The sequence below is a fragment of the Gopherus evgoodei genome, chromosome 5, assembly GCF_007399415.2.
Source record: "Gopherus evgoodei ecotype Sinaloan lineage chromosome 5, rGopEvg1_v1.p, whole genome shotgun sequence".
Taxonomy (NCBI): domain Eukaryota; kingdom Metazoa; phylum Chordata; order Testudines; family Testudinidae; genus Gopherus; species Gopherus evgoodei.
Window position 1 is genome coordinate 2,422,729 of NC_044326.1, and position 12,871 is coordinate 2,435,599.

At 50.2% G+C, this 12,871-nt stretch overlaps 1 protein-coding gene across 1 annotated transcript in view; it reads left to right on the forward strand.

Annotated features, from left to right (window-relative positions):
* Nucleotides 1–12,329: 12,329 nt before the first annotated feature.
* LOC115651981 (V-type proton ATPase subunit B-like) overlaps nt 12,330–12,871 on the forward strand; it is a 20,176-nt gene continuing 19,634 nt past the window's right edge. Inside the window, exon 1 of the mRNA XM_030563385.1 lies at nt 12,330–12,393. Within this exon, the coding sequence (XP_030419245.1) occupies nt 12,330–12,393 (64 nt within the window). The remainder of the gene's footprint in view (nt 12,394–12,871) is intronic.

Here is a 12,871-nt window from a genome sequence, read left to right on the forward strand (position 1 = left end):
ATGATACCTATGGGCAGATATCACAGTCCTTGCTGAGAAGGGGCCATGAACGGGACGCGTTGCAGTGCAGGGTCAAAATAAAAGAGCTGAGGAGTGCTTACTGCAAAGCCCGTGAGGGAAATCGCCGCTCAGGAGCTGCCCCCACGACCTGCCGTTTTTACAAGGAGCTGGATGCCATAGTTGGGTGTGACCCCACTGCCAATCCGAGGAGCACGATGGAGAGTTCAGAGCAGGGAGAAGTGGGGGAGGGTGTAGAGGAAGCCAACAGTGAGGCTACTGGCGTGGAGGGAGACACCCCAGAATCCCAGGAGGCATGCAGCCAGGAGCTCTTCTCAAGCCAGGAGGAGGCTAGCCAGTCGCAGCAGCTGGAAGTTGCTGGTGAGGAAGAAACTGAGGAGCATGCTCGGGGTAAGCAGATTTTTATGTTTTGGGAGAGGACGGTTTGGGTTATGGCTGCCCGCATGCATGCCTAAACATGGAATAGCCCATTGATTTGCTCTATCACGTCTCTGTAATCTGCCTCGGTAATCTCTTGAAAAGTTGCAGCCAGAGCGTGGGCAATGTGCTTTCGCAAGTTTATCGGGAGAGCCACCGTGGTCCTTGTCCCGGTCAGGCTAACTCGTCTGATCCACTGTGCAGCGAGGGGTGGGGGGACCATGACTGCACACAGGCAAGCTGCATAGGGGCCAGGGCGGAATCCACATTGCTGTAGAAGACCCTCCCTCTCTTCCCAGGTAACACGCAGCAGTGGTATGTCTGGCAGTAGGAAACCGTGTTGAGAATTTAGGGATACTTGAGTGCAGGGCGCCAGGTTCGCGGTCCCCCCCCCCGGCCCCGCGGTGTGTTCCGGTCTCTCCCCCCCTTCCCAGCACGGAGCCAGCCCCGCGGTGCGCTCCGGTCTCTCCCCCCTTTCCAGCAGGCAGCCAGCCCCACGGTGCCCTCCGGTCTCTCCCCCCCCCTTCCCAGCAGGCAGCCAGCCCCGCGGTGCGCTCCGGTCTCTCCCCCCATTCCCAGCAGGCAGCCAGCTCCACGGTGCGCTCCGGTCTCTCCCCCCCTTCCCAGCAGGCAGCCAGCTCCACGGTGTGCTCCGGTCTCTCCCCCCCCTTCCCAGCAGGCAGCCAGCACAGCTTTGCGTTCCCCCCCCCCTCACCAGCAGGCCGGCAGTTACGTGGACCGTCCCCCCCGCCAGCAGCTCGCCACCTTCCTGTTCACTACTGTCCCCTGTGCAGGGCACCAGCTACTTCCTGTATCCAGTGCAGATAAACCCCAGTGAGCCATCAGTCAGTTCCCCCTCCCAGGTGCAGTCGGGGCGGAAACATTCACCCCATTGCTCGCCATGCCTTCGCTTCCCTGGCCTCTCTGTGTTATGTTAGGTATGTGGGAAGGATTCTACAAAAAGTCTAAAAACTCCTTCACTGTGTGATAATAAACAATGTACCCTCTGTGTATTACATGTTTCTATCTGTTTTTTTTTAGTGACCTTGACTAATGCAGCCGGATCACCGGCCTCACGTCGCTTGCAGAACTTGAGAAAAAATCCGCGAAAATCAAAAGAAGAATTGATCAAAGCAGTTATGATTCACTACAACAGAGAAAGTAGGAAGACGCAGGAATGGAGAGAGAAAATGTATGAGTGGAGGCAAACAGAAAGCAGGAGAAAGGAATTGGCTACCAAAAAAACCTCAAAGCAGATGATAAGCCTCCTGGCTTGCCAAACTGAGTCTTTCGAGTCTCTCGTAGCCATGCAGGCAGATCTGTACCATGGTAACTCACACCCCTCCCAAAGCTCTCTTTCTTGTTCCCCAGTATTTGCACAAAACACCTTTCTCCAGCAGCCAGTTTCTTATTACCCCAGCTGCCCCCAACACCTGTACGATCACCTACCAGCCCTGATAACTACAATTCTTACCCTGTGCACTCCACCCCCATTACCCTGCAGCATAGTAATCCTGAAGTGCAGCAGACATTGAACAGTAATCCAAACAGGACATATTCAAACCTCTGAATGTACAGTCCACCACCCTAACCCCCTGGCCTTTTATGTACTGTACTTTGAATAAAGGATTTTATGGCTTTTACAATACGTTTTATTATTGCAGGAAGTGGTAAATATTGTACCCCAAGGTAGAAAGGAGCACAGCAAAGGCATCAAACATTACTGTTGGCTCTCAGCATCAAATTGCTCCCTTAAGGCATCCCTAATCCTTGAAGCCCTTTCCTGGGCCTCTCTATTAGCCCTGCTCTCTTGCTGTGCAAATTCATCCTCTAGGCGTTGAACCTCGGAGGTCCATTCCTCACTGAATCTTTCACCCTTCCCTTCACAAATATTATGGAAGGTACAGCACGCGGATATAATAGTGGAGATGCTGCTTTCCCCCAAATCTAGCTTCCCATAAAGACACCTCCAGCGGGCTTTCAAACGACCAAAAGCACACTCCACAGTCATTCTGCACCGGCTCAGCCTGTAGTTGAACCGGTCCTTGCTCCTGTCAAGCTTCCCTGTATACGGTTTCATGAGCCATGGCATTAAGGGGTAAGCGGGGTCTCCAAGGATCACAGTGGGCATTTCGACGTCCCCTACTGTGATCTTGCGGTCTGGGAAAAAAGTCCCGGCCCTCAGCCTCCTGAACAGGGCACTGTTCCGAAAGATGCGTGCATTGTGCACCTTTCCAGGCCATCCTGAGTAAATGTCAGTGAAACGCCCACGGTGATCCACAAGCGCTTGCAGAACCATGGAGAAATACCCCTTGCGATTAACATACTCTGATACCAGGTGGGGTGGTGACAGAATAGGAATGTGCGTCCCATCTATTGCCCCTCCACAGTTAGGGAAACCCATTTTTGCAAAGCCATCCACAATGTCCTGCACGTTCCCCAGAGTCACAGTTCTTCTTAGCAGGTGCGATTAATGGCTGTGCAAACTTGCATCAGCACCATTCCAACGGTGGACTTTCCCACTCCAAACTGGTTTGCCACCGATCGGTAGCTGTCTGGAGTTGCCAGCTTCCAGATTGCAATAGCCACCCGCTTCTCCACTGGCAGGGCAGCTCTCAATCTTGTGTCCCTGCGCCGCAGGGTAGGGCCGAGCTCAGCACACAGTGCCATGAAAGTGGCTTTTCTCATCCAAAAGTTCTGCAGCCACTGCTCGTCATCCCAGGCTTGCAGGACGATGTGATCCCACCACTCAGTGCTGGTTTCCTGAGCCCAAAGGCGCCGTTCCACGGTGCTGAGCACGTCTGTTACTGCCACAAGCAATTGAGTGTCTTGAGCGTCAGGCGTTTCAATATCATCGTCTGACTCCTCACTGTCACTTTGCAGCTGAAGGAATAGCTCCACTGCCATGCGTGATGTGCTGGGAACATTCATCAGGAAGGTCCTCAGCAGCTCAGGCTCCATTTGTAACAGAAATCTCAGAAATCGCGCTGCAGACTCACAATGCCGCCAAACTGCTCGGAATGTGTAGCAAAGCACCACAGGGCGTTGGAACAGGAAGCGGAAAGACCTGCACACTTCCTTCCCCTTCCCACAAGCCACAGCGCCAAAATGGGACGAGGTGCTCTGTGGGATAGCTGCCCACAATGCACCACTCCCAACAGCGCTGCAAGTGCTGCAAATGTGGCCACACTGCAGCGCTGGTTGCTGTAAGTGTGGCCACTCTGCAGCGCTGGCCCTACACAGCTGTACGAACACAGCTGTAACTACCAGCGCTGCAAAACTGTAAGTGTAGCCATGGCCAGAGTCTCTGAGCTCTGCTGATGGCTTTGAATCCAAAAGCCAAGCCTGTGTTGATGCAAATTACCTAACTGATAAAGGAAGGGGTAGAAAAATGTTATTTTTGTCTTTCAGAAAATCAGAAAAAGCTAATACCAGCTACAGAACAACCTATTACAAAAACAAATGAAAGTTAAAAAAAAACCGTACTGCAATAGCTATGGAATGTACTGAAATGCAGATATTTAGAAAATAAGATGTTTTGGGTAATAGAAAATATTAAGGTTTTGATGCATCTGTTAAAGCAAAGGAAAAATCTTTGTTTGATACCTATCAATATAAATAAATGCAGTATGTCTCCAGTACGGTGAGACAAAATTTGTTAAGCGAAGAAATTGTTGTTAAAATCGCACACCAACAGGCTTTGGAAGCAAAGATATGGAAGGTTAGCCCACTCCCCAGATTGCACCTGGGATCTTTCTGACTGCCCTGGATCTCAAGCCAGTGGGCTGCGGAGAAAGGGAAACTACTGGACACCAGAGGTTGTACCAAGTGGACTCCTCAAAGGTGGGTGTGCTTATCCATGCCTGCTGCTCCAATGCCCTGTAGTACAGACACCTCACTAGAATCCTGTATGGGAAATAAAATTAATAATGAGACCAAAGTACTGTATAATGGGCTATGTGTATGTGTTAATTCTTGGGGGAAAGTGCTTTAAAAGTGTTAGGAACCCACCAGAAGACAAATGTAAATGTCATGTAAGTACCATGTTTACCAATAATCACATTTACTATTTGCCACAACAACAACAACAACAAAAAGTCTCAGTTTACTGTAAGCACTGGTTTAGCTGAGTTCTCTATCAGTCTTGGCACTGAATGGCAAACAGTTACCAATCATCTGTTAAAAGGTAAAAAGGTAACATAGTTCCTAGAAAAAAAACACCAATGTGGGAAACAGAACCATTCATATTATACACACAAATGGGGACATGTTAAGAATTGCCACTGCAGAAAAATATAACAGCTTACCATAGGTATAACATATTTTCTGAATGGTCTCCCACAACTACTGGCATGCTAATGTTACTACCCCTAATTGTTTTTGGTTTAAAATTGTATGTGTTTAATTGAAATGTTTAAAATGTGCTAGTGAATAAAACAAATGTATGCAAAGCTAAAGCCACCTCCCAGTATTTTCTATTATGTGGACTAAATAAGAAGTGACACTGGCGATTAATAATCTTAGTGTCAAAAGGGGGATATGTAGAAGCAGGATTTTATAATGTCCCATAAGAATTAAAGTATGATTTGATTTCATCCTGCCAGCCATTTTTAAATAGCAGAAGGAAATGACCCTCTGAGACTATAAGATTCTGTTTTCCCATATGCATTACAAATTGGGCCCTCTCTAACTATTTGTTTTAAGATTTAGGTAGTAAGAGACAGGATTCTCTATTGTGTCTATGTTAAGTAAATTAGAGAAACATTGAAGGCCTGGGTCTCAATGTAATTTGTTTTGGTTATTAAATGTAAAGGTTTAATTTGCAATGCTTTTTTGCTCAATATAAAATACTACTGTTTGTATTCTCAGTCTGTTTGTGTGAATGAGGAATGTATGCATCAGGAAAAAATAAGGTGTGAAGGCCATTGTTACAGCCAGAGTCAAAGAAGAAGTAGTAAAGAGACTTAAAGAACATCAAAGAATCATCAGGCACTGCTTACTACCCCGACGGCTGTTAAACTGTCTGGCATCTCAGAGTGGATACATGCTTCGCAGTGTAAGAATGCACCACCCCCAGTGAACCAACCACCACCTCAGGAGCAGAGTAATTGTGACCCCAGAAGAAGACGTAGAGGAACAGCCTGCAATACCTTACAATCTACGTTCTCATAAGGGTTGCCAGAAGCAGACAACAACCTAAAGCAAGGCCCGAGAAGAAGCAGTAGGGAGCCTGCTGCCTGGTGGACATAAAATCGTGACTGCGGTTTCCTCAGTTGAGGTTGTCAGAACCAGAAGGGCCCTGCCTCCAACATGTGCCTCTGGTGGCGCCTGCTCCTCAGCTGCTGGTGTCTTAAGGTCTGGGGAATCCACAATGACAATTCTTTTATCCAGCAGCAAGTGTGGATAGCTCAGACCCCTAATATTTCTAAATGCTGGGTCTGCAGCCACATCCCAGCCCACTCTCAAACTGGTGTTCCTGTCCTGGCTATCCCACTCAATTCCCCACACCTCACTGGAGGACCTTGTTCGTTTAACACAATATGGAACAGTAATGACACCTGGGCAGAGGCTATTGGCGGTTCCTTTATCCCACTTGGGGGAGTAATACACCAGGCAAAAAGGCTCCTGAGGTTACTAGCAGTAGTCAAAATAATGGCAAATAAAACTGGAGAAAGTTTAAGAGCCCTGGCCAAAGAAACAGGGGTGATCCAACAGGTGGCCCTCCAAAACCGTCAGGCATTGGACATAGTGCTGGCGGCCAAAGAGGGGACCTGAGCTCTCATTGGAAAACAATGTTGTGTGTTTATCTCTGACGATACCAATGAGGTAATAAATCACTATAGTCACTTAGAACAAATCTCATATCTTCCCCATGAAGAGCCGAGTTCTTTATGGAAGTGGCTAAGTAACCTGTTCAATTTTTCTGGCATAGGAAACTGGTTGTTTCAGGGACCCCTATCTATCCTGTTTGGAATCTTAATAATTTTGTATGTTTTCAGTTAGTCTCCTGTTGTATCCAAAATTGTGCAAGGCATGCCACCCAGGTGACTGCCCCAAAACAGAGTGCTAATATGATGATTTTGAATACTGCTGATGAACAAAGAGAGAAAGAACAGTTAATATGTGGAACCCAGTAAAATGTTGGTCATGGCATGAGCTTGACCAAAAGGAGGGATTGTGAAAGTAGAATGAATTATATTGTAAAAATAAGAATGGATTAAAGAAATGTTGTATGTACCTTTAAGCAGAAATAAGAAATGCTGAAATATAGGTGCCAGGAAAAGAAACATTAGGCATAAACAAGGGTGCTAATGGTGAAACATTAACAGAAGATCAGTAATAGTTAGTAAGGAAATAAGATATGCATGCCTAGCTCAGGTAAACTTATCAGATTCTGCTTCCTTTGTTATCTTGTTAAGTTCTCGCCCTTTTATCTGTATAAATAAGATAGTTTGTGTCTTGCATGGTGCTCACATTATCTGGGGCCATGTCTACATCTAAAATTTTGCAGCGCTGGTTGTTACAGCTGTATTAGTACAGCTGTATAGGGCCAGCGCTGCAGAGTGGCCACACTTACAGCAACCAGCGCTGCAAGTGGTGTTAGATGTGGCCACACTGCAGCGCTGTTGGGCGGCTTCAAGGGGGGTTCCGGGAACGCGAGAGCAAACCGGGAAAGGAGACCAGCTTCGCCGCGGTTTGCTCTCGCGTTCCCGGAGCCACCCAGCAAACCGCAGGGAAGGAGACCTGCTTGCTCGGGGTTCCGGGAACGAGAGAGCAAACCGGGAAAGGAGACCAGCTTCGCCGCGGTTTGCTCTCGCGTTCCCGGAGCCACCCAGCAAACCGCAGGGAAGGAGACCTGCTTGCTCGGGGTTCCGGGAACGAGAGAGCAAACCGGGAAAGGAGACCAGCTTCGCCGCGGTTTGCTCTCGCGTTCCCGGAGCCACCCAGCAAACCGCAGGGAAGGAGACCTGCTTGCTCGGGGTTCCGGGAACGAGAGAGCAAACCGGGAAAGGAGACCAGCTTCGCCGCGGTTTGCTCTCGCGTTCCCGGAGCCACCCAGCAAACTGCAGGTGAAGGAGACCTGCTTGCTCGGGGTTCCGGGAACGAGAGAGCAAACCGGGAAAGGAGACCAGCTTCGCCGCGGTTTGCTCTCGCGTTCCCCGAACCACCCTGCAAACCGCAGGGAAGGAGACCTGCTTGCTCGGGGTTCCGGGAACGAGAGAGCAAACCGGGAAAGGAGACCAGCTTGATTACCAGAGGCTTCCTCCTTCCACGGAGGTCAAGAAAAGCGCTGGTAAGTGTCTACATTGGATTACCAGCGCTGGATCACCAGCGCTGGATCCTCTACACCCGAGACAAAACGGGAGTACGGCCAGCGCTGCAAACAGGGAGTTGCAGCGCTGGTGGTGCCCTGCAGATGTGTACACCTTCAAAGTTGCAGCGCTGTAACTCCCTCACCAGCGCTGCAACTTTCTGATGTAGACAAGCCCTGGGTGTTATTAGCAGAGTGCTGTGCTAATAAAACAGAGTGGTCTGACAAACTGTGAGTTCTGAGTCTAACTTTGACAGTAATAACCACCAATGCAGGGAGGGGGGAGCTGAAGAGCATGACAAGGTTTTGACTGAAACTCGGCTTGTTCCTGTCGGAGAGGATAATGCAATAGGGCACCTGCCCAATTCACTGACCTCCTCTGACCCCGCTTTAAAATTGGCCCTGTCTGATCTGAACAGAGTACTGCACTGCTCAGCTCTTGCTAATGCTCCTGGACAGAAAGTGCCTGTGCATTGCACAGATCACTAGGGAGAAGGAGAAAGTTTAGTTCCAAAGTGGGAAGAAAACACAGGAAACGCCGGCTAACCGCAAGCAGCATGAAAGGAGAGCTTCAGTCCCCTATGCAGCAGAGCGCGCTCTAGTGTACGCTAGAGGGGCTGCAGATGTACCGTCTCCTGCCAGGGGCTTTCTCCCCTCTGAGTCGGTCCTGACTGTAATGCCCTGGACACCAAGTGAGCAGGCCCTCCATTTATATTTAATCCAGGGCAAATTCCAGTGTGGGGTTGTTCCATTCTGCTTCCTCAAACCTTCCCCAGATGTCCCCTAAGGTTTCAAATGGATCTGGAATCTTTCTTTACTTCCTGTCCCAAACTGTTGAGTGCTGTTGCCATGCACTGTTAAATACTGTTTGTGGTCCACCCCAGAAGTGGTTGCATGTCTGTAACAGCTGATCCCTACAACGACCAGCAGGAGGCGCTAACATCGTGAATACAGCCCCAGCACACTCAAAAAAACAAGATGCAAGAGGTGGATGAAACAAACAAACAGGTTGGGAAGTGGCATAGGGGAGATGAGGTGACAAAAAAATAGGATGTGCTTTTGTGTACACTAGTTTGTTACTGTGGGGTTGCTCCTGGACTGAGGTGTGCTCACTGGTTTGTTACTGTAGGGCTGCTTGTGAGCACGGAGCTGCGTACGCTGGTTTGTTACTGTAGGGTTGCTCAGGAGCAGAGGGCTGTGTATGCTGGTTTGTTATTGTAGGGTTGCTGCTCAGCAGTGCCCCGGGAAGTACCAATACCATCGCTTCTGGGAGTTTAAACAAGTGGAATGCTGCTGTGCTAGTCCTGAAGTCAAACCATGTGAGAGCCCCAGTCACGCAGGCAGGGGCTGTCTGGTGCGGCTCATTCCCCTGGACCCACTTTGTGCAGCAGGGTGTGCAACTCCATCCCCTGCCTGGCCTGCCGGCCCCTAGCCAGGCCTTCATCCTAGAGCCCCAGCCATGATCACTGCTGGGCAGCTTGGGGGCCCAGGACAACTCAGGGCTGCCCAGAGGATTCAGAGGGCCCGGAGCAAAGGCGTTTGTACTCACCTGGCGGCGGTCCGGGTCTTCGACGCCATTTCGACGCCGAGGGGCCCTTCAGTGCTGCCGAAGACATGGAGCAACTGAAGGGCCCCTCACTGCCGAAATGCCACAGAAGACCCAGACCGCTGCCGGGCCAGGGCTCGCGGGGCCCCTGCGGGGCCTGGGACAAATTGCCCCACTTGCCCCCCTCCCCCCGGCCGGCCCTGGGACAACTTCATGATTTGGGGGGCCCCAGGCAATGGAACTACCTGGGTCCCCCCCCCAAGCCAGCCGCCAGAATAGAGGGAGTGTCTGAGCCTTCAGACCCCTCTCTTCTCCCAAAAGCCTCCGGCAATTCCCTGTGAGTAAGGCCACGGCTGTCTGAGGCTGTTATTAATTATTGATAGTTACCATCACACATGTGAAAGGCCCAGCAAGGCAGGATCACCCATCGATCTGTCCTGGCTGCCTCCGTATCTAGCTAGCTGCACCCCTCTGTCTGTCTATCTCCACCCGTCCCATCGCTCTAGGGTAGTACAGGGACTGCCGCCATTGGGACAGAGCTCTCCCCAAGCCTCCTTCGCAGCCCCTTATCCGAAGGCTCAGAGCCCACGTGAAATCCAAAGGGACCTGAAGGCCATACCAGCCCCCATCGAACTGGGCTGTTTCTAGCGGGGTCCCACAGGGATCAGTTCTTAGCCCTGCACTATTTAACATTTGTGTCAGTGACCTGGAAGAAATTAAAAAATCATCTCTGGTAAAGTTTGCAGAGGATACAACAATTGGGGGAGTGGTAAATAGTGAAGAGGACCAGTCAGTGACCCAGAGCGATCTGGATTGCTTGGTAAACTGGGTGCAAGCAAACAATATGGGTTTTAATACAGCTAAAAGTAAACATCTAGGAGCAAAGAATACAGGCCATGCTTAGAGGATGGGAGGCTCTATCCTGGGAAGCAGAGATGCTGAAAAAGATTTGGGGGTTGTTGTGGAGAATCAGCTGAACACGAGTAGTGCCCTGCAAATCTGTTGATATCCGCAGACCATATTTGCGGATCTTGGATCAGATGCGGATACAAATTTTGTATCCATGCAGGGCTCTAAACATGAACTCTGTGTCCAAAACAGCTAATGCGATCCTGGAATGCATAATCGGGAATCTCAAGTAGGGGTAGAAGCTATTTGATCTCTGTATCCAGCACTAGTGTGACCGCCCCTGAAATCCTGTGTCCAGTTCTGCTGTCCACAATTCTCAAACAAGATGGATAAATTGGAAAGGTTCAGAGAAGAGCCATGAGAATGATGAAAGGATCAGAAAACTGCCCTGTAGTAAGAGACTCAAGGAACTCAGTCTATGTAGCTTAATAAAGAGAAGGTGAAGGGGTAACTTGATCACAGTCTGTAAGTACCTACATGGGGAACAGATATTTAACAATGGGCTCTTCAGTCTAGCAGAGAAAGGTCTGATACAGTCCAATGGCTAGAAGTTGAAGCTAGGCAAAGTCAGACTGGAAATAAGGATACATTTGTAACAACAGCAGATAATTAACCATTGGAACGACTTACCCAGGGGCATGGTGGATTCTCCCTCAATGGCTAGTTTTCAATCAAGATGGGCTGGTTTTCTAGGGATTATTTCAGGGCCGGTCCCTTGGTGGGCCATGCAGGAGGTCGGACTGGATGATCAGAATGGTCTCTTCTGGCCTTGGTGTCTATGAAAAGCAGCAAGTCTTGCTTAGGTAGCTGGTTTCCCAGACATGCCCCCCTGCCCCCGAATTCCCTCCCAGCTCTTCGCAGGTGCACACAGCGAGGTACCTTTTCAAGCCGAGGCCCAGAAGGGGTTGGATCCTGACTAGTACTGGAGCTGGGTCCTGTGCACATAGAGACAAGACGAACTGGGCTGAGCAGAGAGGAGTGCACAGAGGGGCCTGATCCTGCGTTAACGAGATTGCTGTGCACCACCCAGTACGGTGACCAGATGTCTCGATTTTATAGGGACAGTCCCAATATTCGGGGCTTTTTCTTATATGGGCACCTGTTACCCTCCACACTCTGCCCCAATTTTTCATACTTGCTGTCTGATCACACTACCACCCAGACCTGCTGCCAGCTAGCAGGAGGGAGGCCAACATGCGGAACTAAGCACCTCCTTACTTTAGCATGATGAGGACCATGTTCAGATGAGACACGCCCACTCTCCACCCATGCCCCGCCCCTTTATTACACCGCTCTCCTATAAGGAAGCAAGGAGCTTGACGCTAAGGGTGATGGTGGGGGGGTCCCTCCTAGCACTTAACTTTACCGGTACCCACTTGTACCCTGCATGGGGTGGCACTGCCTGGCACACCGCAAAGGGGCTGGCAGGGTCACGGCAAGGACAAAGCCCCTTTTCTTCTATGAGCTGTGTCTCCACACCCCAAGGCTGAGTGACAGGACTGTGCTAGAGTGCCTAATGGCAAGCGGTGCCGGTGATCCAGCAGGGGGTGCTGTTCCAGTGTGGCAGCACTGAACAGTATCTTAAGCTTGGCAAGGGAGAGCCCTAGGCAGTGCCAGGCGCATAGGACGGGGCTGGGAATCCGTGTCCTTAGGCCACTGCTATCTCAGCTCTGCACTGACTCCCTGGGTGACCCAGGGCAAATCACTCAGCTGCTCTGTGCCTCAGTTTCCCCAGCTGGAGAATGCAGGTAATGATGCCAACCCCCACTGTACCGTGCTTTCAGAGATATATATAAGGACTTTATTTTATTAGTGGGTGTAGCTGTGCTTCTGGAGACACTCATGGGTGAGGCTCGGAACTGAGGCCCTGGGGCTATTAAAGATACCGAGGGACTTTCAAACTCCAGTCTGGGTAACTGCACTCTGCATCCCCCGGTGGGCTCAGCTGATTGCAGGATCCTTCTTTTCCGCTGTGTCCTGAAGTGCTGTATGGTGCTGCCCTGTGCTGTGCTACGAAAGAGCTGCCACCTTCCACCCCAGAGGTGGCTGCTCCTCAGTGGTGGGCAAAGTGCTCCTTTGCCATAACATGTAAAGTGCGTCAAGATTTTTCTTAACGAGCCAAGAGAAATGCCGCAGCTGCAGGCCCGAGACATAGACAGACACTACTTCCATTGTGGTGTCTGCACTGCATGTATCCTCGACATCATCTCTTAGATAAAGACACTCACTAGTATGGGGTGGTTTCGGTCCTCGATCGTCTTTCCGTGGCCTGGAACAACGTAACTGACGAAGTCTTCTCTGTCAGATAGTCCTTGGTGAGTCTCTAGCCGGGCCCTGAGCCATTGTCTGAGACCCATGGATGGCTTCTGTGGAAGCTGGGAGCGGAAAAACCTATCAGATAAAACAGCAACCAGGTTAATTTACTATGTAGTGGACTGTCGAGGTGTCCCAGAATCGGTGATGGAGAAGATGGGCAATAGTTTCCTACTCAAAGTAGTGGCTTGTCCTGGATAGACTGAGAAGTCTCACGTGATGGTGCTTTTAGCTCTGCCCTTGGGGAGACGATTCTGCAGCCCAGCAGGTCGCACAGTCAGGCAGTTTCATCCTGAAGTTCAGCTTCGGTGTTCTCCAATTTAATTTCAGCCAGTCACTCAAGGTCTACCTCTGGC